Source organism: Myotis nattereri (assembly GCF_964212035.1).
Source record: "Myotis nattereri genome assembly, chromosome: 7".
NCBI classification, from domain to species: domain Eukaryota; kingdom Metazoa; phylum Chordata; class Mammalia; order Chiroptera; family Vespertilionidae; genus Myotis; species Myotis nattereri.
The window spans coordinates 37,133,026-37,160,000 of record NC_138082.1 but is presented as its reverse complement, the minus strand read 5'-3'; the positions used below and the strand labels follow the sequence as shown (position 1 = coordinate 37,160,000).

General features: G+C 40.8%; 1 protein-coding gene across 1 annotated transcript in view; it reads right to left on the bottom strand.

The window, feature by feature from the left end:
- The window catches only part of NCKAP1 (NCK associated protein 1), a 95,173-nt gene extending 68,671 nt beyond the window's left edge, over nucleotides 1-26,502 (bottom strand). The window contains exons 1-3 of the mRNA XM_081095726.1: nucleotides 26,290-26,502; nucleotides 16,401-16,418; nucleotides 15,246-15,356 (exon numbers count right to left, since the gene is read on the bottom strand). Coding sequence (XP_080951852.1) covers nucleotides 15,246-15,356; nucleotides 16,401-16,418; nucleotides 26,290-26,397 — 237 coding nt within the window. The 5' untranslated portion in view covers nucleotides 26,398-26,502. The remainder of the gene's footprint in view (nucleotides 1-15,245; nucleotides 15,357-16,400; nucleotides 16,419-26,289) is intronic.
- Nucleotides 26,503-26,975: the final 473 nt, after the last annotated feature.

Here is a 26,975-nt window from a genome sequence, read left to right as displayed (position 1 = left end):
CTCCCCAGTGCATGAGTGCACGAATCTCGTGCACTGGGCCTCTAGTCTACACTAATAAAAGAGAAACATGCAAATTGGTGTCACTCCGCTACCCTTCCCATTGGCTAATCAGGGCGATATGCAAATTAACTGCCAGCCAAGATGGCGGCCGGCAGCCAGGCAGCTTGAAGCGAACATGAGGCTTGCTTGCTTCAGTGACGGAGGACTCCAACATTCCCCACCTGCCACTGCCGGCCTCTGAGCTTGCAGTTTGAAACATTGTTATAAATATAGAAGCTAAACAAAACCCCAGAAACCTGATTTCAGCCAGCCGGGATCTCAGAGCTGGAGTTGAAACAGTGTTTCGATTATAGAACCCAAACAAACCAGATACCTGCTTTCAGCAGCCGAGGACTAAGAGCTGGAGCCAAGCCTCGGAGCTAAAGCTGACCCAGAATAAAAAAAAAGAAAAAAGAAAAAAGGAGCGGTTGGGAGCTTCAGTCACCCACCAGCCTGAAAACAGCCCTCAGCCCCTCACCCAGCCTGGCCAGGCACCCCAGTGGGGACCCCCACCCTGAAAGGGGTGTGACCAGCTGCAAACAGCCATCATCCCCTCACCCAGGCTGGCCAGGCACCCCAGTGGGGACCCCCACCCTGATCCAGGACACCCTTCAGGGCAAACCAGCCGGCCCCCACCCGTGCACCAGGCCTCTATCCTATATAGTAAAAGGGTAATATGCCTCTCAGCATCGGGATCAGCGGAGCCGCGAGGCCTCCCAGCACCGGGATCAGCGTGACAGGGGGCAGCGCCCAAACCCCCTGATCGCCCTGCGGCTGTGTGTGACGGGGGCAAGACCACAACCTCCCAATCGGCCCTGCCCTGAGTTTGAGAGTGGCGGCACCCCAACCCCCTGATTGGCCCTGCTCTGTGGGTGATAGAGGGCGGCGACCCACCCCCCCACAGGCCCTGCTCTGTGTGTGACTGGGTAGAGCCATAACCTCCCCATTGGCCCTGCCCTGAGTGTGACAGGGTGCGGCACCCCAACCCCCTGATTGGCCCTGCTGTGTGTGACAGGGGACGGTGCCCCAACTCCCCTATCGGCCCTACTCTGTGAGTGACAGGGGGGAGCTCCTCAACCCCCTGATCGGCCCTGCTCTGTGTGTGACAGGGTACAGAGCCCCAACCCCCCTGATGGGCCCTGCTCTGTGAGTGACAGGGGGCAGCGCCCCAACCCCCTCATTGGCCCTGCTCTGTGCGTGACAGGTGGTGGCGCTGCAACCTCCCCATCGACCCTGCCTTGAGTGTGACAGGGGGTGGTGCCCCAACCCCCCAACTGGGCCTACCCTGAGCGTGACTGAGGGTGGCATCACAACCTCCCGATCCGCCCTGCTCTGTGCATGACAGGGGGTGGCACCCCAACTCCCCAATCGGCCCTGCTCTGAGCCCGACCAGGGGCTGCACCTAGGGATTGGGCTGCTGTCTGCCACCTGGGAGCAGGCCTAAGCCAGCAGGTCGTTATCTCCCGAGGGGTCCCAGACTGCGAGAGGGCACAGGCCGGGCTGAGGGACCCCCCCTCCCCACCGAGTGCACAAATATTTTTGTGCACCGGACTTCTAGTATATATATAAAAGCCTAAGTGACTGTTACGACGGAACGACTGGTCGACCAGTCGCTATGATGCACACTGACCACCAGGGGGCAGACGCTCAATGCAGGAGCTGCCTCCTGGTGGTCAGTGCGCTCCCACAGGGGGAGCACCACTCAGCCAGAAGCCAGGCTCATAGCTGGCGAGCACAGCTGCGGCAGCAGGAGCCTCTCCTGACTCCACGGCACCCACTAATGAGCAGCAGCGACAGGTGCAGCAGCCTGGGATGAGCACGAGCAGCGCGATGCCCAGCCCCAGCTCAGGCTCCTCCCTGGCCGCCTGCCACTTGGTGCACTACTACATTCCCCGAGGGGTCCCACATTGCAAGAGAGCGCAGGCCAGGCTGAGGAACCCCCCCGCCCCCGTGCATGAATTTGTGCACCAGGCCTCCCTCAAGTATCAAATATAAGCAAATCTCCAAGGATTACCTGAAAATCCAAATTAACACAAAGATTAATCCTTTTAAAAAAGGTCCATAGGACTCTCCTTTTATCACGTACAAATGATTCTACTGGCAGTCAATATTTCAGAAATGTATTTTTCTGAGCAAAGGATAATACATTTTAGGAAAAGTTGTCTTAACACTAGTCTGCAAATAAGCATTTCTGATTGTTTAAGATTTGTTACTAAATTTAATCCTCATAACTAATTTTCAAGGTACATTTTTTATTGTGGCAAAATATACATTAACATAAAGTCTACCATTTTAACAATTTTTACGTGAGTAGTTCACACTTAAAAATGCATTTGACTTGTTGTGCAATCATCACTCCCATAGTAAACTCAATAAGCTTGAGCATAGTGAGAACCAAAAACCTTATTTCTAAATAAACTTTGTTTTTTTCTAAAATACCATTTCTGATTGTAAAAATAACTTGTTTTTTCAGCTTTACAGATGTACAGTTTGCATACCATAAAATTTATCATAAATGAACAATTAAATAATCTTTGTAAATTTATACAACCACCAACCCTATCCAGTTTTAGGACATTTCCATTATCTCAAAAAGTTCCTATGTCCTTATTTATAATTAATCCTGCCCTTACCCCCAGCCCTAAGCAACTACTGATCTGCTTTCTGTCTCAGTAAGTTTGCTTTTTCTAAACATGTCCTATATAATAAAAGGCTAATATGCAAATCGACCCAACGGCAGGACGACCGGTCGCTATGATGCACACTGACCACACTCAATGCAGGAGCTGCCCCCTGGTGGTCAGTGCGCTCCCGCAAGGGGAGCACCGCTCAGCCAGAAGTTCTGAGCTGGGCTCACGGCTGGCGAGCGCAGCGGCAGTGGTGGTGGCAGGAGTCTCTCCCACCTCCACAGCAGTGCTAATGATATCCGACTGATGGCTTAGGCCCGCTCCCCGTCAGTCGGACATCCCCCGAGGGTTCCCAGGCTGCGAGAAGGCTGGGCTGAGGAACCCCCCTCGAGTGCACGAATTTCATGCACCGGGCCTCTAGTATCCTATATAATGAAATAATATGCCCTGGCCAGTGTGGCTCAGTTGGTTGGGTGTAGTCCCATGTACTGAAAGGTTGCTGGTTTGATTCCTGGTCAGGGCACATGCCGAGCTGCAGACTCCATCCCTGTTAGGGAGCATACAGAAGGCAGCCAATTGATGTTTCTCTCTCTCTCCCTTCCTTTCTCTCTAAAAAATCTATTAAAAAATATTTTTAAATAAATAAAATAATATGGAATCATACAATGTATAGTTTTTTGAACCTGGCTTCCTTCAATTAGCCTAATGTTTTTGGAGTTCATCAATGTTGTAACATGTATCAGTAGTTCGTTCCTGTGAACTGTTAAGTAGTATTTTGTTACATGCATATATCATATTTTGTTTATTTATTCATCAGTTGATGGGCATTTGAATTGCTTCCAGTTTTAAACTATCATACATAATGAATGCTGCTATAAACTTGCCTTCTTGTGGACATGTACTTTCATTTTTCTTGGAAAAATTTCTAGTTCTTAGGTGTGATTCAAAGATGCAAGTGCTATAAAAGGCAACCTCTAGATAAGTGAAACGTTACCTTAATATATCATTCATTTAGCCAACAAATATCCCAACCTATTATATTGTTAGACATTGTGGAAGAAGCTGGGGGTAAAACTATGAATAAAACTCTGCCTCTGCCCCTACATAAGCATATAGTCTAGTGATGACTGTATATGTAGATATACAGGTAACTTTTTTTTTTTTTTAATAAATAACCAGTTTTAGAAGCTGATAACACAACTAACTTCTAGGTGCAAGGTTCAAAGATGGTGAAAAACGATGATTAACTTCCACATGCCTGTCAAGACAAAGGCCCTCATCAACTGGTAATAACAAAAAAAAAACAGGTTAAAAACAAAACAAAAAAATACACAATAGTATGAGAAAGACTACAAAAACAAAGATCAGAGCTTCTAAGAGTGGTAAGGATGGTGAATAAGACAGGAAGTTTAAGAAGGGCCTAGAACCGAGAGCACCCAAGGATTAATTTTGTTACATGACAGAATGGTGGCTCATGTTGAGTTTCTCCATTGGCAGGCCTGTAAACAGGAATAAAGTTTATACTTAAACTACCTTGGCTTCTTACTGGCCTTTTTGAACATGTTTTTCTTGGGAAATCTGAAGACAAGGTGAAGTGGCATCAATGGAAAATAATTTCCACTCAATACCTCTAATACCCTTTTAATACCCTACTCTCATCAATTCTTTGAGCTCAGAAGGACCTCGTATCCATTCACCCTATCATCTTTTTACTGTCACTCACCCTCTCATGTCTTATTTCCTTTTTTATCCATTTTAAGATTAAATGCCCATCATTCTATGACTCCCTTTGTCCCTCCCTACCTCTACAATTGTCTGATAAAACCCACCACAGGAGAAAGCATACACCTATGCTGATTCAAACTCAACCTGAATTCATGCTCATTAACCATAAGTGAGTAGCAACATCACTCCATTTTCACTGTCAATATACTTTCCCACTCTCCTCAATGACTATTCTCCTCCTCCTCTCTCTTAAAATACTCAATAAATCTTCTTCAGCTTGATTCTGTTTCATGCTAGGCTGAACTCTAGACATCTACAGATGCTCCCTGACTTACAATAGGGTTACTTCAGGACAAACCCATCCGAAGTTGAAAATATCGCAAGTCAAAAATGCCTTTAATATACCTAAGCTACTGCACATCATAATTTAGCCCAGCCTACCTTACCCATACTCAAAACACTTAACATTAGCTTACAGTTGGGCAATATCTATTTGTGTCTCTTATTTCCTCCTCTTCTTCTCACCAGAAACAAGAGACACAGATATTTTGCAGACATGACCGGGTGAGAAAACACAATACACACTATCTAAAAATGCTGGCAACACAGTACACTATAGAGTATCGGTTGTTTATCCTGTGACTGCCTTGCTAACAGGGAGCTACAGCTTGCTGCCAGTGTCCAGCATCAGAAGAGTGTCTAATCACGTTACTAGCCCAGGAAAAGAGCAATATTCAAAATTACAAGTACAGTTGCTACTGAATGCATACTGCTTTCACACCACTGTAAAGCAGAAAAATCATAAGCCAAACCATAAGTGGGGGACAATCTGTATACAACTGGCTACTCAACATCTCCACTCACATTTCTAGTAGGCCTCTCAAACTTAACATATCTAATATTAAGCTATTGTACCCTCAATCCCAAACCTGTTCTTCTTGCTTCCTTAACCCAGTAAATCTTTACATTTGTTCAAACCAAATTCCTTGGGGTCTTATTTCTCCAATTCACCTCACTCCCCTTTATCTTCAAATATCTGCCCTAATGCCTCCTCCTTAGTAAGGCCCTCCCTGGGCATCACTCCTTTTTGTTGCTGTTGTTGTTATTGTTAATCCTTACCCAAGGATATTTTTCCATTGATTTTTAGAGAGTGGAAGAGGGAAAGACAGAGGGAAACATCAATGTGAGAGAAACACATGGATTGGTTGCCTCCTGCACGAACCCTTACCAGGGCTCACGCCAGGGAGGAGCCTGCAACCAAGGTACGTGCCCTTGACCTGAATTGAACCCGGGACCCTTCGGTCCACAGACCAACGCCTTATCCACTGAGCCAAACTGGCTAGGGCTTCCCTAGGCATCATAATAAATTAGCACCTCCCCACTATCACATTTGTTCATTTACTAAGCTTTATCTTCTTCTTAGGCCCTGGCCATTGTGGCTCAGTTGGCTGAGGGTCTTCCCATACATCAAAGGGTTGCTGGTTTAATTTCCAGTCAGGTCACATGCATGGGTTTCCGGCTTGATCCCTGGTAGGGGGCATGCAGGAGGCAGCCAATCATTTCGCTCTCACATGGATGTTTCTTTCTCCTTCTCCTTTCCTCCCTCTCTCTCTCTCTCTCTCTCTCAAAAAAAAAAAAACAAAAACAAAACAACATCATCAACAAAAACCTCATTCCTAACTGGTATGTTCTATTCTTTTTTTATGGTCTATCTGTCCAGCAGAATGTAAGCTCTATAAGAGTAATGACTTGTTTATTCACTGCTGGATTCCCACTCTCAGAACAGGACTTGGATCATAGAAGGCTCTCAATAAATGTTTTAAATAAAAAGTTAAATGATAAGTGAAGGGGACTATGGAAACACCCATGCAGCACTTAACCTAATTTGAAAGGATTAGAGAAGGCTTCTCTGAAATAGTGATACCTAAGGATAGACCTGAAAGACAAGAAGTTAGCTTAGTGAAAGAAAGAATGTTCCAGATAGTAAAAACAGCATAAATAAAGGCCCCGAGGCAAGAGAAAACAGGCATGGTCATTTATGCCAAGAAATTATATGATGCTCTCCCAAAATAAAATAATCTTTTAAAAAAAGAAACAATTAAATATATTTTTTCCCTATGTCCTATATATGTTCTACCCTACACCAGGCAATGAGGACTGAGTATATTATGCTATACTAGAGGCCCGGTGCACAAAAATATTTGTGCACTCGGTGGGGAGGGGGGGTCCCTCAGCCCGGCCTGTGCCCTCTCGCAGTCTGGGACCCCTCGGAAGATAACGACCTGCTGGCTTAGGCCTGCTCCCAGGTGGCAGACAGCAGGCCCAATCCCTAGGTGCAGCCCCTGGTCGGGCTCAGAGCAGGGCCGATTGGGGAGTTGGGGAACCTTCCCCTGTCATGCACAGAGCAGGGCAGATTGGGAGGGCAATGCCACCCTCAGTAACGCTCAGGGTAGGGCCAATTGGGGGGTTGGGGCACTACCCCCTGTCACACTCAAGGCAGGGTCGACGGGGAGGTTGCGGCACCACCCCGTCACGCACAGAGCAGGGCCCATCAGAGGGGTTAGGGCTCCATACCCTGTCCTGCACAGAGCAGGGTCAATCAAGGGGTTGGGGAGCTCCCCCGTCATGCACAGAGCAGGGCCAATCAGGGGGTTGAGGAGCTCCCCCCTGTCACCCACAGAGTAGGGCCGATAGGGGAGTTGGGGCACCGCCCCGAAACACTCAGGGCAGGGCGGATCAGGGGGTTGAGGCGCCGCACCATCACACACAGAACCACAGGGCGATCAGGGGGTTGGGGAGCTACCCCCTATAAGGCACAGAGCAGGGCTGATCAGGGGGTTGGGGCGCCTTCCCCTGTCATGAACAGAGCAGGGCGGATAGGGAGGTTGTGGCCCCACCCCGTCACACACAGAGCCGCAGGGCGATCAGGGGGTTTGGGCGCTGCCCCCGTCACGCTGATCCCGGTGCCAGGAGGCCTCTCGGCTCCGCTGATCCCAGTGCTGGGAGACATATTACCCTTCTACTATATAGGATAGAGGCCTGGTGCACGTGTGGGGCTGGCTGATTTGCCCTGAAGGGTGTCCTGGATCAGGGTGGGGGTCCCCACTGGGGTGCCTGGCCAGCCTGGGTGAGGGGATGATGGCTGTTTGCAGCTGGTCACACATCCTTCAGGATGGGGGTCCCCACTGGGGTGCCTGGCCAGTCTGGGTGAGGGGCTGAGGGCTGTTTTCAGGCCGACTGAAGCTCCCAACTGCTCCTCTTTTTCTTTTTTCTTTTTTATTATTGTGGGCCAGCTTTAGCTCTGGCTCCAGCTCTGAGGCTTCTGCTGCTGAAAGAAGGTATCTGGTTTGTTTCGGTTCTACAATCGAAACACTATATAACTCCAGCTCTAAGATCCCGGCCTCGCTGAAAGCAGGTTTCTGGGGTTTTGTTTAGCTTCTGTATTCGTTACAATGTTTCTTAAACTGCTGGCTCAGAGGCCGGCAAAGCAGGCGGGGAGCGTTGGTTTCCTCTGTCACTGAAGGAAGCAAGCCTCATGTTAGTTTCAAGCTGCCTGGCTGCCGGCAGCCATCTTGGCCGACAGTTAATTTGCATATCTCGCTGATTAGCCAATGGGAAGGGTAGCGGTTGTACGCCAATTACCATGTTTCTCTTTTATTAGATAGGATGTACTGTCCAAAGAATACTGATGTACATACTTAAAACATTTTTAGCCAAAATGAGTGCTAGGAAGAATAAAGGAAAATAAGTGTTTTGAAACTTCATTCTTTGCTTTGTTGAATTTTATTTTCCTGTCTTTTATTTTGGTTCTTGGCAAGTAACTTCTGGTCTAACAACAGGTAAAAGCGGACCTCCCATGAAAAAATAAGCTACCATGCTAAAAGTACTCAAAGGGTACCCAAAGTGATTAAAAGCCCCTTCAAAGAAATAACCAATAAGAAAAAAGGCAAAATTAAGGATTAACAAGTGATTAGGTACTGGTAACATCCTTTGCTACTGTAAAAGGCATCACAATCATCATTGCAACCAAAGGATTGGTTAACAACTGTTTGAAATGTAGCTAAAAAACTATCACTAGAGGCAAGCTGTAACTTCAGCAAATTTGAAGAAAATGCAAAGATGAAAATGCAAATGCCAGGAATGCATCTCCTTGGGGGCTATGCTGTGAAACCCTAGTATCATGCTCACTTGCAGACTCATTAACAAAAAAAAAACAGAAAGCTGCCTTAAGCTAAAATGGATATGATAGTAGTTTAATATAATTAGAATATATAGTACACAAGACTCACAAAACTATTTGATTTTAAAATAGACGTGTTTTGGGATCCTAAGAACCAAAGAATGAGAATGATGAAAGCTGAAAAATACATTTATACCTAAATTCTATACATAATTTGTGGATTTCCAAACTCCATGAAAACTCAGTGTGAAAGTTCAAGTGAAAAGCATTACATTCAGGACAATAAAGAGAACTATGTCCCAGGATGAAACTATGCAGCAGGCTTAAGCAAACTGTCCAGAGGAGAGTTAGAAGACAGAGGATTATAGGAGAGTGGACTCCAGAAAAAATGGAAATCTTATACAGAAATCTTATCGACCTATGAACCAAGAGGTCACCATTCAGTTCCCTGGCAGGGCATATGCATGGGTTGCAGGCTTAATCCCCAGTAGGGGGCATGCAGGAGGCAGCCGATCAATGATTCTCTCTCATCATTGATGTTTCTATGTCTCCCCTTCTCCTTTCCTCTCTGAAATTAATAAAAATTTAAAAAATAAAGTCAGCATATAATTCAATCTCAGAACACTTAGGATTACAAAACCAAAAGAAATCATTAACAATCTTGACAACATAAAAGTATAAATTGTTTCTTGAGACTGGTATTATCACCATTTTAGAGATAAGAGCAGAGTACTTGAGATGTTAAATGACTTGCCCAAAACCATTCAGCTCAGTGGAAAGACCAGAACTCAAATTCTGTTTTATTGATTCCAAAGTCCATCCTCTTAACAATATACAGCCATCATAACAGAAGCCATGACAAGACAAGAATGCCCTCTTAGAGGTTAACCCAGAACAGATTAGTTTCCTTACCCTTTCCCTCCACTCCTAACTAAACCACAGTGCATGTGTAAAGGGCCTCCCTACAACCATCCACAATATCACCACCCTATCCCCAAAACACATTTATATGTTTAAGAAGCTGGGACTTCTATTCTTTTTCCAGGTTACTTTTAGTAAAGCATTAATGAGATGTATTTGTTTAGTTCTACTACAAAGTAGTTCTTTTTTTAACTGATAACAAAAAGTTTTTAAAAAGTGTTAATCAGTTTGGGTCCTGACATAGATCTAAGACAATGTCTGAATGAATGAAAAGTTAGCTAAGTTAAAGTCTATCAAGATGGTTCATTCACTCATCAAACATGTATTTAGTACCTCTTACATGCCAAGCACTAGAAAGAAAATATGGTGTTTAAAAACAGACTCTAACACTGTCTCTCTGAACCAACTTTAGAATGCCAATCATGATAGTTTTAGTCACTTTATTTTGTATATCCCTGAGTGACCCTGTAAGCTACTTAAATAAATATATAACTTGCCTGGCCGGTGTGGCTCAGTGGTTGAGCTTCAACCTATGAACCAGAAGATCATGCTTGGATTCCTGATCAGGGCACATGCTTGCGTTGCAGGCTTGACTCCCAGTAGGGGGTGTGCAGGAGGTAACCAATCAATAATTCTCTTATCACTGATGTTTCTCTCTCTCTCTCTCCCCCTCTCCCTTCCTCTCATAAGTCATAAGTCAATAAAAGTGTATTTAAGCCCAGCCAGGATGGCTCAATGGTTAAGCATCGACCTATGAAGCAGGACTCCTGGTCAGGTCACATGCTCAGGTTGCAGAGCATGCAGGAGGCAGCCAATCAATGACTCTCTCTCACCACTGACCTTTCTATATTTCTCTCCTCTCCCTTCCTCTCTGAAATCAATAAAAATATTTTAAAGTATATTTATATATATATAACTTATTATAGTATCTTATAATACTGTGTTCCTTGAGAGAAGAGATAAATAATATCTATAACATCAAATATTCCTATAAGTTTGAAAACTTATTTTTCAACTTATTTTAATAATGGCCTATACCTCAGTCCAGAACCCTTAAATTACTCTTGTGGTACTCTTCTCACTAACATCTTCATTCTTAGGGAGTTCAGGCCTGATTCAATATACATAGATAATAATTTATATCATATTCCTATTATTTTGGGAATAATATGAAAAATATTATACTAAAATATACAATAAATAGGCAAGTTCCATAATAATGCTTTTGTGCCAGATATTTTTACTGTTTCAAAACCACAAACTAGCTTTCAGATATAAATACAACATAGGGAGAAAGAGGGGGAAATTAAGTTTTAAAATTTTAGAACAAAAATTTCATTAAAAAGTTGTAACATACATCTGAACATTTGCTTAAAATTCCGCTTAAAATTTCTTGGGCAAAACAATCTTTACCTGTTAATAAAATAAGGAGTTTCTAATATTTTCTCTATCCAGGGACATAACAAATTCTCCTCTATATGCTCACAAGAAAACTATGGGAGCCCTGGCCAATGTGGCTCAGTTGGTTGGAGTGTTGTCCAATACACTGAAAGGTCACAGGTTTGATTCCCCATCAGGGCACATACCTAGGTTTTGGGTTTGATCCCCTGCTGGGGTACGTGCAAGAGGCAATCGATGGGTGTTTCTCTCTCACATTGATCTCTCATCCCTCTCTCCCTCTCCCTTCCTCTCTCTCTCGAATCAATAAAAACATATCCTCTGGTGAGGATTTTTTAAAAAGAAAGCTATGGGAAACAAATTATAAAACCATTTGATGGTTACACTTTCAAAATAATGGAAAATATCACGTTATAGACAAATTAGACAATCTCTCAGCTGAGAAATGATTTCCTTAATCTGAAATTAAATGAGAAAATCTATTAACTCTATTAAAATACATAGCCTGTCAAATACTATCCACTCAACAAGTGGCTGCTATACTTATAAAACTGGTATGTCTTTTATTTATTTGACTTTTACTTATTTCTTCTGCTTTGAAGCTTAAGAAGCATTTAGCTCAACACAATGTCCCAGGAAACAAAACCATTCCTCGGCCCAGACATTCCCTAAATCCAGAATCGGGTACAAAAATTTATAACTGGTCACAAAAGGTCCTGAGCAAGACAGTAAAGTGACTCAACAGAGTCCAACATCATCACTGTTGAAGCCATGTTAAGGACCAATCCTGCTATCTGTCCAAAATGCCCTCCTTTGTTGTATGCCAGATATCTATGTGCTCACAGCTTCTAATGGGATTGAAAAGTATGGGGGTGGGAACAGTTACCAAAGAAATAATCAAGAATTAACAATTCCTGGCTGCAAAATAAGGATCTATTTTATCAACTTCAGAAAAAAATTTTTGCTGGATTTTTCACTGACACAACCTCTCTCTTTTCATGAAGAATGCCTTTTCTGAAATTGGGGACAAGTAGTGCGGGTATGGCATGAATCCAAACAGAAATAGTGCTAACCAGTCATTCTCCCTGCCCCCTGAAATAAAGCAAGCATACTCGGTGATGACTCAAAACCAGGAAGAAGAAGAAAAAAAGCCTACTGTGGTATCAATACCATTTCTTCAGCACACTTAGTAGCCAGAAATCTTCAAGTTCCTAACAATCTCTGATGCTACTATTATTCCCAGTCCTTAAACTTCCATGAACTATGTCTATGAATTTAAAAAAAAAAAAAAAAAGAGGGCGCCCTAACTGGTTTGGCTCAGTGGATAGAGTGGCGGCCTGCGGACTGAAGGGTCCCAGGTTCGATTCAAGTCAAGGGCATGTACTTTGGTTGCGGGCACATCCCCAGTAGGGGGTGTGTAGGAGGCAGCTGACCAATGTTTCTCTCTCATCGGTATTTCTAACTCTCTATCCCTCTCTGTAAAAAACCAATAAAATATATTTTAAAAAATAAATAAAAGACTGAATTCCTCGTTTCTTATTTCCTAACCTAGGAACTTCTCAGAAGAATTTTGTCAGGCCCAGGTCAAAACTGAGATCACAAAACTTCACAAATACCAATTATATAGGACTTAAACAGATAAGAAAAAAAAAAAAAAAACTAAAACAGACTAGTATTTATTACACAGAATAGCTGTAAAGGCCATATGACAAAACAGAGTTTCCAAAGAAAACAATGAGTAAATTCTATAAATGGTCATAACATTCAACAACTTTGAACAATTGATTTTATAGGTTAGAATAGATATAGAATCACCATATGACCCAGCAATTCCACCCTAGGTAAATAGATGGTTGGGCAAAAGTAGATTTACAGTTGTTTGTATGGAAAATAATACAATAACTAATAAATAATAACCCTATATAACAGAAGCCTAATATGCAAATCAACTGAATGGTGGAACGACCGGTGGCTACGATGCACACTGACCACCAGGGGGCAGACACTCAATGCAGGAGCTGCCCCCAGCCCCCAGGCCCCAGGCCAGCCAAGGCAGGTGCCAGCGGGGGCCCCCTGATCACCCCACTGGTCATCCAACAGATCGGCCCTGATCACTGGCCAGGCCTAGGGACCCTACCCGTGCACAAATTTCATGCAACGGGCCTCTATAACAAGAATAAACTGTTTCATGTACTCACAATTGTAAACCTACTTTTGCCCACCTGTATGTCCAAAGGAAATGAAAACATATGTTCACACAACTTTTACACAAATGTTCATAGCAGCTTTATTCATAATAGTCAAAAAAGCAGAAAAACTTAAACATCAACTGATGAATGGATATATAAAATGTGGTACATCTATACAATGGAATATTTTTTGGCAATAAAAAGAAACAAAGTACTACTGATACATGCTACAACTTGGATAAACCTTGAAAACCTTATGCTAAGTGAAAGAAGCCAGTCAAAAAAGACCACATATTATATGATTCTATTTATTTGAAAGTTCCAAAATAGACATTCAGACATAAAATAGATTAGTGTTTGGCTAAGGCCTGGGGCTGGGGGTTGGCAGGAGTGACTGCTAATGGGTCCAAGGTTTCTTTTTTGGGGTGATAAAAATGTTCTAAAATTGAATGTGGTGGTAGATGCACAATTCTGTGGATACACTAAAAACCACTGAATTGTATACTTTAAATGGGTGAACTGTATGATACACGAATATCTCACTAAGGCTGTTATTTAAAAAACCAATTTGTCCTCCAAGTTGAGAAGTAAAAACTATTGAAAAAAAAACCCAGCATTATTATTAACAGTTTGTCCAGCAAATCAAGAACAGCAAAAATTCCTTATTTACTTTTTAACAAAAGTTTTACCACCACTAAAGTGATTATACATTTAATCAGATCTTGCCAATTTGCTAAGACCTCATACTTCTGAACTATGCTTATTCTGATGGAAATTTACACATACATACTATATAAAAATTCATTTTAAGGATTCTCTAAAGAACTCAGAGATTTTGAGCCATGAGAAAGAGGTGTACTATATGAAATTAAATGTAAGACAGATGTTCATTATAAAATCGTTCTTATTCAGACTAAGTATATAATCTCTCAGATAAATTAGCTAGTAATGTCAATAACTAAGAGCTCTCCAAACAAATAATAGTGTTCTTATTAAGTGTGTGCTTTGAATCACCCATTTGTAATGAGGAACTGAGATACCGTGACATACCAATGATAAAACATAATCTTCTATGAAACAAAGAGAGGACTTTATTAACCTGCACTTAAAAAAAAAAAAAAAAAAAAAAAAAACTTAAAAAAAAATCTTTAAAAATCACTTTATCAGACTTATTTATCAATTCTGACTGGTATTTTTCCCTCTCCATTAAAATGTTTTAAAGTAAAAGTGGTGTCAACAGGCTAACTACAAATCTTCAATGAGCATACATAATTTGAGGAAACCAAAAGACAACGAAATATTTTTCAACAGTGCTTCTTAAAAGTAGGAAGATAATATGTAAGAGGAAGTTTCTAGACTAAGTTTGCACATAAAGAAAAAAGATAGTAAAGATTATAACATGAGGCTATCAAAGACAAAACTAAGTAAAGGAGAAGTCATGCAGAAAGATTCTAAGCCAATAAAATTTACATGAAAAGACCAATGTAAGGTGAAAAACAACTCTAATTTTCTAAAATTAGATATTCATTAATGTTATTATAAATAACTACCAAAAGATATATAAATTTGTCAGGAAGATTTTTAATATGACTATATTTCACTATACTAAGAAAAACTTCCTCATCTGAGAAAAGTAATATGGAATAATAAAGATCTTAACAATATCATCTTATTATATTATTAAATTTGAGAAATGAGTTTCTCAATTATAAAGATACTAAAGAAACAAATATATTTTAAAACTAAACCTAATTACTAAAAACAATACAAGCTCTACTTTCTACAATAAAGATAAATTTTAAAAAGACACTAACATCAAAACAAAGTTAAATTTATAACTATATGAAAAAACTCCCCAACTAGTCATGCAAATATTTGAAATATATACATATCTTATTACCTTACTCTCTGTTGCAACTTGAAAAGGAAGTATATAAGAAATTAAAATATTATGTTGTGTGTAATAAAATGGCAATGTAGTTCAGAGTCATTTTTTTTCCAGTTTCAGAGATAAGAGCATTGTCTCTAAAAACCCTTAATCAATTTATGTAATTTATATATCAGAATATAAAGAAGTAGACAAATCAGAGCTACTTCAAGCAGTCTACTGATCATTACTTTCCCTTAATGGCTAAATAAAGTAATACAAAAATTTAGATGACTTACATTGTTGTTTCGGGTTTCTACAGCAGGGAACTTTCTGACTATGAATTTCACAGCAGATTCCAGATTTTTGTCAATAAGGTAGGATGGCTTTGCCTTGGGGTCTCCGCATGCCTATAAAACAACAGTAATTTAAAAAGTGAAGTGGATCCTTCTAAAACCAAGGAACAACAGTAAATCTGTAATCAGAATTTAGAGATATTTATTGTTTTTTGGTGAGCAGGTGATAAAATGAATAGGCAAAGTGCAGGGATTGTCACAGCTGAAATATGCAATGGGAGACAGTACAGAGATGTTCTTCTACTGAAAAAAATGCATGGAAAGTTTTAAAGCAGTTAACGCAGAACAGCAGTGAAGGAAAAAGCTCAAACCTAAAAAAAAAGAAAAAGAAAAGAAAAAGAAAAAAGTTCTTGGTTTGAGGTAGGATTGTATTCATCTGAAGCTAATAAAATATTACAAAATTAAATATTCAGAAAAATACTGAAAATGTTTCTAAGTGTTATAAAGTAAAAGCTTGTTTACATGTCTTTCCAAAATGTTTTCCTCATTCACTTAAACAAGAGCCCTAGTTCAAAAGAACCGGAAGCTGCTAACACTGTCTTTATAGCACTAAAGTGTGTTGCCTGTTCCTCTGAACATCTGAGTTACAGCAGTGTTTTCCATCATACCAGCAGCACTTCGAACAATGAATCTACATCTGTCCTATATATACCTCATAAGCACAGAACAAATGGAAATGTTTACACTTTTATCACCTCAATAGTACAGCATTCTCTATAGTAAACTGTAAAGCATTACATAAATGTAAGGTATCATTAGAACTTTTTATCTGAACTATTAGTAATACAGAATATAACTTTCAATACTGCTTACTGTTTCATTATGTGACTACTGCTTGCTAGTGAGATGTTATTTCTTAGGGAATTACTAAAACTTTAACGTTCCTATTTCACTTATTTTTATTGTATTTTTTAAAGGATGCGTTCTTTGAAAATTTGTATCACTCTACTATGTATGAGGAAATACAGTATTACAATTTAATGTTTTTTCATTGTTTACTATAGCTATGTTATAGATTGCAGAAAGAGAAATTATGAAACATGAAACTGATCTGAAAGCGGGCAAGCGGGCAGAGGGAAGGTGAAAAGCTTTGCAAACCTTCCAAACTTGTCCTTGCTGGGGAAGCATTGTAATAAAAAGAGAGAAAATTACGTGTAAACAATGATTGTCAAACTATGACATACGTTTCAGTAGAGAACTTATGCACTGCAGACTATGAATACCAAAACAAGATTAGAACTATATGGTGCTACAATTTTAAAGGTATTCTAAATAGCGAGCTGTAGTATACAATAGATGCATAGATGTTATACTATCCATATATATTGAAATACTGTGTAAGGACAACCACATCAGTTTCTTGGTGCTCTTTCTAAATAAACTTAAAATAATTCTAGATGGAAAAATAAAGACTACATGCAACTATAAAAATAGGAGCAAACCATTGGTGAAATTTTACATACCTTAAAAAGAAACGGTAGCCAAAAATAAGAATAAATTGTTATTGGATGACTTGTACTTCAGCTCAAATTGAAACTATTTTTCAAGTATCACCTAACTTCCTTCCAATCCAAAGTACAAAAATCAATGCAAACATTCCTATATTTTCCAAAAGGAAATCGGAATGCACTAAGAGTTCTGTTAATTCTCACACATAGATACAACAAAATTACTTTAAGATATTTTAAATTTCCTAATCTTTAGCCAGACTGAAAAGGCAACTATGTAAATTCCATTTCAATATCCTATTAAAATATATCTGACTTTTCCTCAGACTAGACTATCAGTTTAACATGTTATTTCTTATAAGTTAACCTTCCAATTAATCCGCTTCCCCAAAATCCTATATACTATGCAAGTAGACGGCAGAACTGAACAACCAATCAAAGTGTAATATGCTAATGATACGATAAGGCTGCTCAACCACTCGCTAAGACGTGCACTGACCACAAGGGGGCAGACAGTCAACTGGTTGACCAGTCGCTATGATGTGCACTGACCACCAGGGGGCAGATGCTCTGACCGGTAGGTTAGCTTGCTGCTGAGGTCCAGCCAATCGATTGGGACTGAGCAAGATTGGCTTGTTAGCCCTGGAGCCCTCCCACGGTCCCTCCCCAGACCGATCCTGCACAGGTGAGGTCCCTCAGCCTAGCCTGTGCCCTCTCGCAATTCAGGACCCCTCAGGGGATGTTGGAGAGCCAGTTTCAGCCCAATCCCTCAGGCCACTCCCCTTGGGAGGGCGCCAGACGCAGGGCTCATGGCTGGCAAACTTTAGCAGCGCAAGCCCCTCCCGCTTGGGACTGATTGGGCGCAAGCCCACAGCAGGCACAGTGGGGCCGGGATGAGCACAAGTGGCAGGTAGGAGCTGCAGGCGGAGTTGGACTGCCGGTTTTGGCCCGATCCCTACCAGCCACCCAGAGGGACCCCACCTGTGCATGAATTCATGCACCGGGCCTCTAGTTAGATTATGAGAGTAACTAAGAACTACATAACTAAGAATTTGTCCCAATAATAAAAATAGCTACAGATTAGCATTTCCTTACATCAGTGATATAATGCAAATCAAGTTTCATAAACATGCCTGAAGTAGTGCCGAATTCTAAAGTGATTCCAAATTATGTTTTGTTTTTAATATGTTTTTATTGATTTTAGAGAGAGGAAGGGAAAAGGACAGAGAGATAGAAATATCATTGATTGGCTGCCTCCTGCACGCCCCCTATTGGGGATTGAGCTTGCAACCTAGACATGTGCCCTGACTGGGAATCAAACAATCGACTTGGTTCATGGGTCAACGCTCAACCACTGAACCACACTGGCTGGGCTGTATTCAGTTTTTTAATGACATGTATTATCTTTCACATTCTAATTATGTATAAAATCAGTTATCCAGCCCTGGCCCGTGTGGCTTAGTTGGTTGGAGCATCGTCCCCATACATGGAAAAGTGGACAGTTCGATTCCTGATCAGAAGTTGGGGGTCAATCCCTGGTTGGGCACATACAGAAGGCTGCTTCTCTCTCTAATCAATTTTATTTTAATCAGGTATCCATTCTAACAATATTAGTGATTATCAAATAATAAAAATGATAGCCTACCATACCCACTTCCCACAATCACAAACTTTACTGTATAAGAATTTAATCAAGTAACTAAATATATATATATATATATATATATATATATATATATATATACAGCTCTTCTGAAGTATTAATAACTTACAGTTTACTTATTTTAATGGTTTATAACATCAGCACCACTTCAGGAGCTTTTTCTTAATCAGTAAGTTTGGGTCAAGATCTAGATATGTGCCCAGGCAGCATGGCTCAGTGGTTGAGCATTGTCCTATGAATCAGGAGGTCAAGGTTCAATTCCCAGTCAGGGCACATACCTGGGTTGCGAGCCGATCCCTGGTGTGGGGAGTGCAGGAGACAACCGATCAATAATTCTCTCTCATCATTGATGTTTCTCTCTCCCTCTCCCTTCCTTTCTGAAATCAATAAAAATATACTTTAAATAAATAAATAAATAAAAAGATCTAAATATGTGTATGTTTTAAAACCTTCCAAAATTATTATATTGTATATCCCTGACAATCACTGGTCTCAATTTAAAATAAAAAAAATTATAATCCAAAAAGTTAAATAACTTGTCCAAAATTTTAAAAATTTATATAGAATCTAGCTCTCTCAACCCACAGAATGTACCGCAAGTATGGAAAATGATATGAAGTTTAGAGGTCTTATGCCTACAAGGAGGACATTAGACATTAATAAGATATTTAATAACCTTGGGTATTTTGTATCTATATATTCTACTGAGTAAAAGCTCTGGAATCTTAAATAATAATTGGCTACAAGGAGTTACCTAGCCGAAGCTTGCATTCATACATCAAAAGTAACACAAATATAACTATCTTTTCCTTCCATCTCCCCCAGATTGGAATTTTTAACTCCCTTCTCAAGACTCCCACAACGACACTTACACACTTCACTAAGATAGGGACTTCTTGGCATTGAAAGCTATATTTTAAAGTATGTTTCCCTGTATTCAGAAAGACATTCAATAAATGAAGAATAAATGGATGAACTAAAAGAAAACCCTCAACCTTTGGAATTAACTGAAATAGCTCATCTGACTTATAAAATAGTTTTAAAGATGTAGTTTTATTACTGTTCAGTATCTACAATAAGCAACTATGCAATCAGAATTAAGTATTTTCCAATATAGGTTCTTTTATTTAAAACAAGAGCTTCCTTTGAAATTGTCACATATACACTCTACTTACAAACTAACAATTCAAGAGCTTATGAAATTTGTTAACTTATTTAACTAAAACACTTTGGTACAATATTGTGTAAAGAAATGATTAGATTTTCTCATCACTGTCAAATTAAGTAAACAACTTACCAAAGTCTAAATATAAGTATTGCAAATTCCTAATAGGATCAAAATGAAGATTTTACTACATTTACCAATAAAGGCAATATTAAAACCAGTCAACAACAAAAAAACACATCCAGGGACTAGAAAGGAGTATTACTAATTCTGTAAAGTCCAAAACAGAAAGAAAAAGAACTACATGTCTTTTATTTCACGTTGCAGGGTTTTTCAACATGAAATTATTACCATTTGACTAGAATAAAAAATATACAATGAAAAAAGTATGTCTGAAATTTGCAGGTAAAAAGAAACATCTCCAAGTGAGGAAATGACTGCATGTATCCTTATAATTAGGAAGATTAATGCTACTTTTAGTTTACACCTTCCTTTCTGCTTTATATGTACTCTTTATATGCATGTACTGCTTTATACGTATTTTCTTTAGTATTATTTGTATGGTTAATCCCTTCAGTTTGCATATTTTAAAATGTCAGGAATAAACTTCAGGAATAATCATTACAAAGAAAAATGTATAAATGTGAAAAGTAAATATAAAATAAATGTCCTCAAAATTTTTGAATAAATTGAATTTTAAAATTCCTAATGCTAAACTATTTTTCATTGTATACATTACAAGCCTAAACAGAAGTCTACATTCATAATCACTCTGGCCCTAGCCAGGTAGTTCAGTTGGTTAGAGCATCCGTCCAACACATAAAGGTTGCAGGTTTTGGATCTCCAGTCAGGAGAATCAACCAATGAATGCATACATAAATAAAACAACAAATGGATGTTTCTCTTTCTCTTTCTGATGCAGGCGCTCTCTCTCTCTCTCTTTCTCTCTCTCTCTCTCTTTCCTCACTCCTCCCCCCCCCTTTCCTTCCTCTCTCTAAAAATCAGTAAAATAATCACTCTACTGACAGTATAAACTTAATGGTTTTTTGCATACAAATCCATATGAAGTTCATACAAATGTAGTCTACAGTAAAGAAAACAGTTATTTCTGTTATATAATTACTTATTTTCTTTAAGGCTATTGAGTCTTCAAAATTTTTATCTCCCACAAAAATTACACTAGTGACTATAAATCAAATGGTAAAAATAATTTAGAGCTCAGATTCAGGGGCCAAGAAATAAAGGTGCCAATCCAAATTCTTATTTTCTAGAGTAAGAATTGAGTAAATTACTTAACTGCTGCAAATTAAATGGCTTTATATATACTTACATCACAGATATAAGGATAAGTTTTTAAAAATCAAAATACTAAGCATATAGTAAGGCCTCAATAAATGGCATCTGGCATTACTTTAATTACACATTATTTTTACTGGACATAAAGAGAGGAAACTTGCCAAGCCAGCGTGGCTCAGTGGTTGAGCATCCACCCAGGAACCAAGATGTCACCAGTTCAATTCCTGGTCAGGGCAAATACCCAGGTTAGGGGCTCTATCCCATGCAGGGAGCGTGCATCTCATCCATGTTCTATGTCTCTATCCCCTTCCTCTCTCTAAAAAATAAAGTTGTGTGTGTGTGTGTGTGTGTGTGTGTGTGTTTTAAGAGAGAGAACTACTTAATTCCGGTAACATACAAAATGTACATCTGCTAAACCTGACCCCAAATTATTACTGGAATTTTACTTAATACTAACATTGCTAGTAAATCATCAAACAAGAATATGAATTAGATTTTCAGTCATCCTAACCAGTAAAGACAAGAACTTTCAACACTGACAAACTTTGTCATCTGGGCCTCATTTTTAACATACTGGATGTAGCTAGCTAAATATGTCCATTCCTTTAATATTCTTAAAATGTAAATATACAACCAAAAGATTAGGACCCCAATTTCATTTCTATGTAAACTGCACCATGCTTCTTTTTAAATTTCATTTTTGTAAAGAGCTTAATTTAATCATAATGTAACAAAGTACTCATGCACATGTTAGCAATTATACAAAAAAGGGTACAAGTATATATGGCTTATTTTTAAAAGGGATAGGCAGACAGAGAATTTTTGAAGTCACATGTTTCTGTTCTGTTTGAGTTTTTTTTAATAAACATGTGCTACTTTTGCAATTATTTTAAAATTTTTAATATTTAAGTTATTTAACAATTCCACAAGAAAACACAAGATAATCTATCATTGCCACTTCAAAAACTAAAAATAATTTTTTTCTTAAGTATTTTTCAGTGATCTTTATCTCCTTAGCCTACCATCCAGAATAACAATGATCAAATCTTCATTTTTACAAGCACTTCCTTAAAAATAAAATTACAAACAGACATAATAGGATTTGTTTAAATAAATAATATATAATTTAAATTCAGATTTATGGAGGAATAATGTTTTATTCTGAACATGTTTAAGGCTCTTGATAATGCAATACTACTGGAAGAAAAAAATCTTATGAAGAGAAAATATAACAGTGAAAGGGAGGGCTGAAGCTGGCCACCCTCCTTTCACCTTACACTGCATCCTTCACATGCATCTTTTTTTCCTCCATTAGATAAGAAGAAACCAGCCAAGAACTTTCACTTTTACACTGCTATTCTATTGATTTTCCCCCCGTAAAATAAATGTATCCATAATCTTAGGAAAAGGGCTGGGGGGGGAAAATGTTGCTCTAAGCAAGAAAAAAAAAGTAAATGTGTTGAAATCTGCAAAAATATTTCATTTTTTAAAAAGTTGGGATGGGTCTTTTCTGTCCTTTATAGAGTGAAGTAATAATTTAACAAGAGCAAAAATATGCAAGTATTAACTGAGACCTTTTTGGTACAGAGTTATCAAGTTCATGTTGGTGATGTAGAAAAATAGACAGAAAAAACAAGAAAGAGTCAACAACAACAAAACAATATTTTTTAAACTCAGCAAAAAAACAGTTTTCTTTTGGGATTTGGGAATGTGTTTGCTAAATAATGGTAAAATTTCAGAAAAACATGTTGCTCAAAAGATTGCTGAGACTTCTAAATAAGTGCTACCTTACACTCCTAGACATTTTACTAAACAATTTTCACATTGTTAGTCTTTTATCTTCACAAACAATCCAGTGAAGTAGGCAGAGCACTGCCATCCCTTATTACAGAAAACTAAACTTAGAGCTCAAGTTACTATCTAAAATGAGCCACAACTTCTACCCTGCTACTTGACAATGAACTTGTATAGATAACATAACCAGAGCTGGAATCGACTTTAGCATTCCTTTTACAGTTATTTTTCTCCCATTTCATAGATGAGGAGAAATGAAGCTCAGGGAAGTCATGACACCTACTCAATGTTACAGAACACAGTGACAGACCGAATATTGGAATGCAGATCTCCTAAGTTCTGGTCCAGTACTCTACCACCCATCAACAAACTGCCTGCCATGCCACATTCAGATATAAAAGTAGCCTGAAAAATATGAAAAATCACTACATAAGTGAGTGGTATTATTAGGTGTGGAAAAGGGAAGACATATTTTTAATAAGAAATAAAACTGTAGCCCCAGCTGGTTTGGCTCAGTGGATAGAGTGCCAGCCTGCGGACTAAAGGGTCCCAGGTTCGATTCTGGCCAGGGGCACATGCCTGGGTCGCAGGCTCCATCCCCAGTGTGGGGCGTGCAGGAGGCAGCCGATCAATGGTTTCCTCTCATCATTGATGTTTCTACCTCTCTATCCCTATCCCTTCCTCTCAGAAATCAATAAAAACAAACAAACAATAATAATAATAAAAATAAAAAACAAAACTTTAAGGAATTCAGAGAAAATAAATTTAAATGTGAAAGTACCTACCACTTTCATGTCTTTTCCCTAAAATCCTCCTTTTTTATGTTCCTACATCCCTGATTAGACAAGTTCTCTAAAATTTCCATAACCAGTACATATTAAGATCTCAAAACTTTCACAACTGATGAATTTTTTTTTAATATGGGAAACATTTTTCAGTAACCATATTACATTCCCCCTAATGAGCATTAAAGCACATTCTTGATTATAGGTCACTGAAGTATTTTTCATATGCTCACTAAAATATTTCCATTGCACACTTGCAAACAGAGCAAAGTAATCAGGTCTGACAATCTAATGCACATACGCATTAATAAAAATCTAACTGATTGGCAGACATGTATTATATGGTAGAAGGGTTTTTTTGAGGACTGTAAGAGACTGAGATTGAAACGATAATGTGGTTTACACTGTCATAAAAATGCAGAAAGCATGAGCCTTATAAACACATGGTGAACAGATCTTACTTTTTTTTTTTTTTTTGGCAAGATTTTTGAACAAATGTTTCAATCCTTAGCCAGTCTTATAGACACATCTACAGCTGAAAGATTCAAAATCTATCTGATGTATCTGTATGCAAAATTACATGAGTGCAAACCCAAATTTATTAAAACTAGAGAAAGATTATATATACATATATACACACACACATATATACACATATATCAGATATTGTAGTCGTTCATTTCAACAAGGCCTTGAAGGTCTCATGGACCTGATAAATCCCAAAGTACTAGTAATTAAAAAATGAGTAGCACTGTCCCTGCCCAGAGGGAACTCACAATCAGACAAGGCAGACAAAATATTTTTCAACAAACTATAAATGTTAAGTACTGAAATATATAACATTTCAGTAACTCAAAATATCTGACACTTGGATATAATGATTATATTCAACTCATCTTAAATTTTACTAGTTCACTAATACAAGACCCTGAAGTTTCTCAAAACAGGAAGTGAAAGAAAATACGCTTTTGAGAAAAAGCAGTTAACTGAAATTATAAAAATTCAAATGCCTAGAATTTAGTTTAATCTTATTTAACTTATGAAAGTGGGATATGTAAAGTTAGGGTGTATTTATACTATAAAAATGTGTAATGAATGCTTTAAAAAAAAAAGGTATTTTGCCCAAATACCCAAATCACTTTTGATGTTACTCTCACTTCCTCTTCTGAAAACCATCATAACCATTTCCTTTAACCACAATACCACAGGTCTAGTAACTTTTAGTAATGTTTGACTTGCTTGGTGTTTTGGGATAAAGTTCATATAGAAACCAATTTCCAAGTTTGTTAAAGAATGCAATCTCAGGAAAGTTCGGGTAAATGCAACCTGTAAGTAAATATCTCTAAAATTAAATATTTCCACCCTACATTAATCTATAACCAAGGCTCTTTGGTCAATGCAGAGGGCTTCTTTGTAATAACACCGAGCCCCTGCCACATAAAATGTAACAAACTGGTGGGCATGTTACCCTCCCGGCTGCACTGGATTTAGAGGCAGCCAATCCTCTTTCATCCAGGTGAGCACTGCAACAGAGCGATCCTTAGACAAAATTTATCACCAATAAGCCAGGGCCGTATGCTCCTTTAGAATTAGTGTCTGCATCTAATTGTTGAAATAAACCAGTTTTATACTTGAACCCCATGATACGAATTTCAAAAAATACATGCGTACTTCAGCAGCCCTAAGCATTGTAATCTGTTGCTATGATTAAACTAAAAGGAAATATTCGTGATATATTAAAAAGCCAACAATTACTATGAAGATATGACATTAAATACACATTGGAAACTCTAAGGATCTATAGTGTACCCCCAAAAAACTTAATTTTCTTTACCAAATTCTTTAAACTTACCGACCTTGTCTTACAAGGAAAAAGATTTTGGTTGTTTTCTCCTGAGTTATATATATACACATACATATATATATACACATACATACATATATACACATATGTGTATATATGTATGTATGTGCATGTATGTGTGTGTGTGTGTGTGTGTGTTTCGTTACATCTGTTTTTCTCAACTCCAACTCAGGCTACTAGTCCTTAATGTGAGAAGCTCTGTGAAGACTTTCAATGGGCCTATCAGCCACAGCGACTGAAATTATCAGAATGTGCCCTGGATCAGAGGTAGCAGCCACATATTCACCGCTTCTATTTGCACAGAAGCCGAACTTGAAGAAATGGTGCCCGGCCTGTTAGACAGGGCGGAACACTAGGATGCGGAGCGGAGGGAGGGAGGGAGGCGGTTATTCCGGTTCCAGTGACTCAGCCGGAGTATTTCAGGAGAACCCTGGTCCCGCCCGCGCCTCCGCCCCACCTGCAGGAGGTACCTGCCCCGCGTCCGCACGCCCCACGCGCTCTGCCCGGCGACCCCCGGAACGCGGGGTGCGCGGGGGTGCGGAGCGCACCATCCCGGGGCCATTCCCCCCGCATTCCTGCACTCACACACCACACACTGAGGGGAAGCGCTGCGATGGCAGGTCCCTCAGAACCTCGGCTACCGAACCCCCAAGTTTTCCTACCGCGCCCCAAGACCGTCCACCCACCCTCCGTCCCCCGCCGACCCCTTCCGGGGCGCGGGCGCCGGCCCGGCCGGATCCGCCGCTGGGAGCGGGGAAATGGCTTCTCTCGGCCTCCGCAGGCCCGCCAGCCGCCGGGGGAGGCGCCCGGGACTCGGCATTAGGCCGCGGCGCATCCCCGCGACCCCGGGCCGGGCCTGGCGCGGCGACGACGGGATGTCGGCCCTGGACGCCGGTCGCGGCCCCTCCCCAGGCCGCCCCCGCCCCGGCCTCCCCCCCCCGCCCCCCCGCGACCTCGCGGGCCCCGGCGCACCTTCTTGATGTTGTAGAGCCGGGTGAGCATGCCGACGCCCCGGTCGTTGAGGATGGTGAGCTTCTCCGCCAGCTTCTGCTGGCTGGGCTGCAGCACGGAGCGCGACATGGTGGTGCCGGTGGGGGCGCCGCCGCCGGCCTCCTCGCGCCCGGTCCCCAGCCCGCGGCCGCCGCAGGCTCTCTCGGGCCTCCCCTCCCTCCCGCGACCTCCGCCTCAGGGCAGCGCGCCCATGGCCCTGGCGCCCCAAGCCCGCGCGGGTGACAGAGCGAGCCGCGGCGGACGCCTCGGGGTCGCTTCCCCGCAGCGGCCCGCGCCCCGGCCGCCTCCTGCCTTCCGCCCGCCGCCCTTCCGCCCCCACCCGCGGCGCTCTCCGCCCCCGCCCCCACCGAGCCGCCCTCCCGGGCTCCTCCGCTAGGTGTGGCGGCGGCGGCGGCGTCTCCGCCGGCTGAGAACGAGGCCGCTTCCCGCAGCCCCGGACGAGCGCTCGGTCACCTGATCGGTCGCGCCGGCGCCCCCGCGAGGCAGGACGGGGAATTGCACCTGCGGGCCTCTCGCCCCGCCCCGCCCCGCCCCGCCTCTCAGCACCCGGTGCCGGCCCAGACGCGGCCCGGCCCGCCCGGCCGCTGCGCCTGCTTTGGACCAGGAGTCCTGAACCGGGATCGAGTAGCACGTCTACGCTCGTCCCG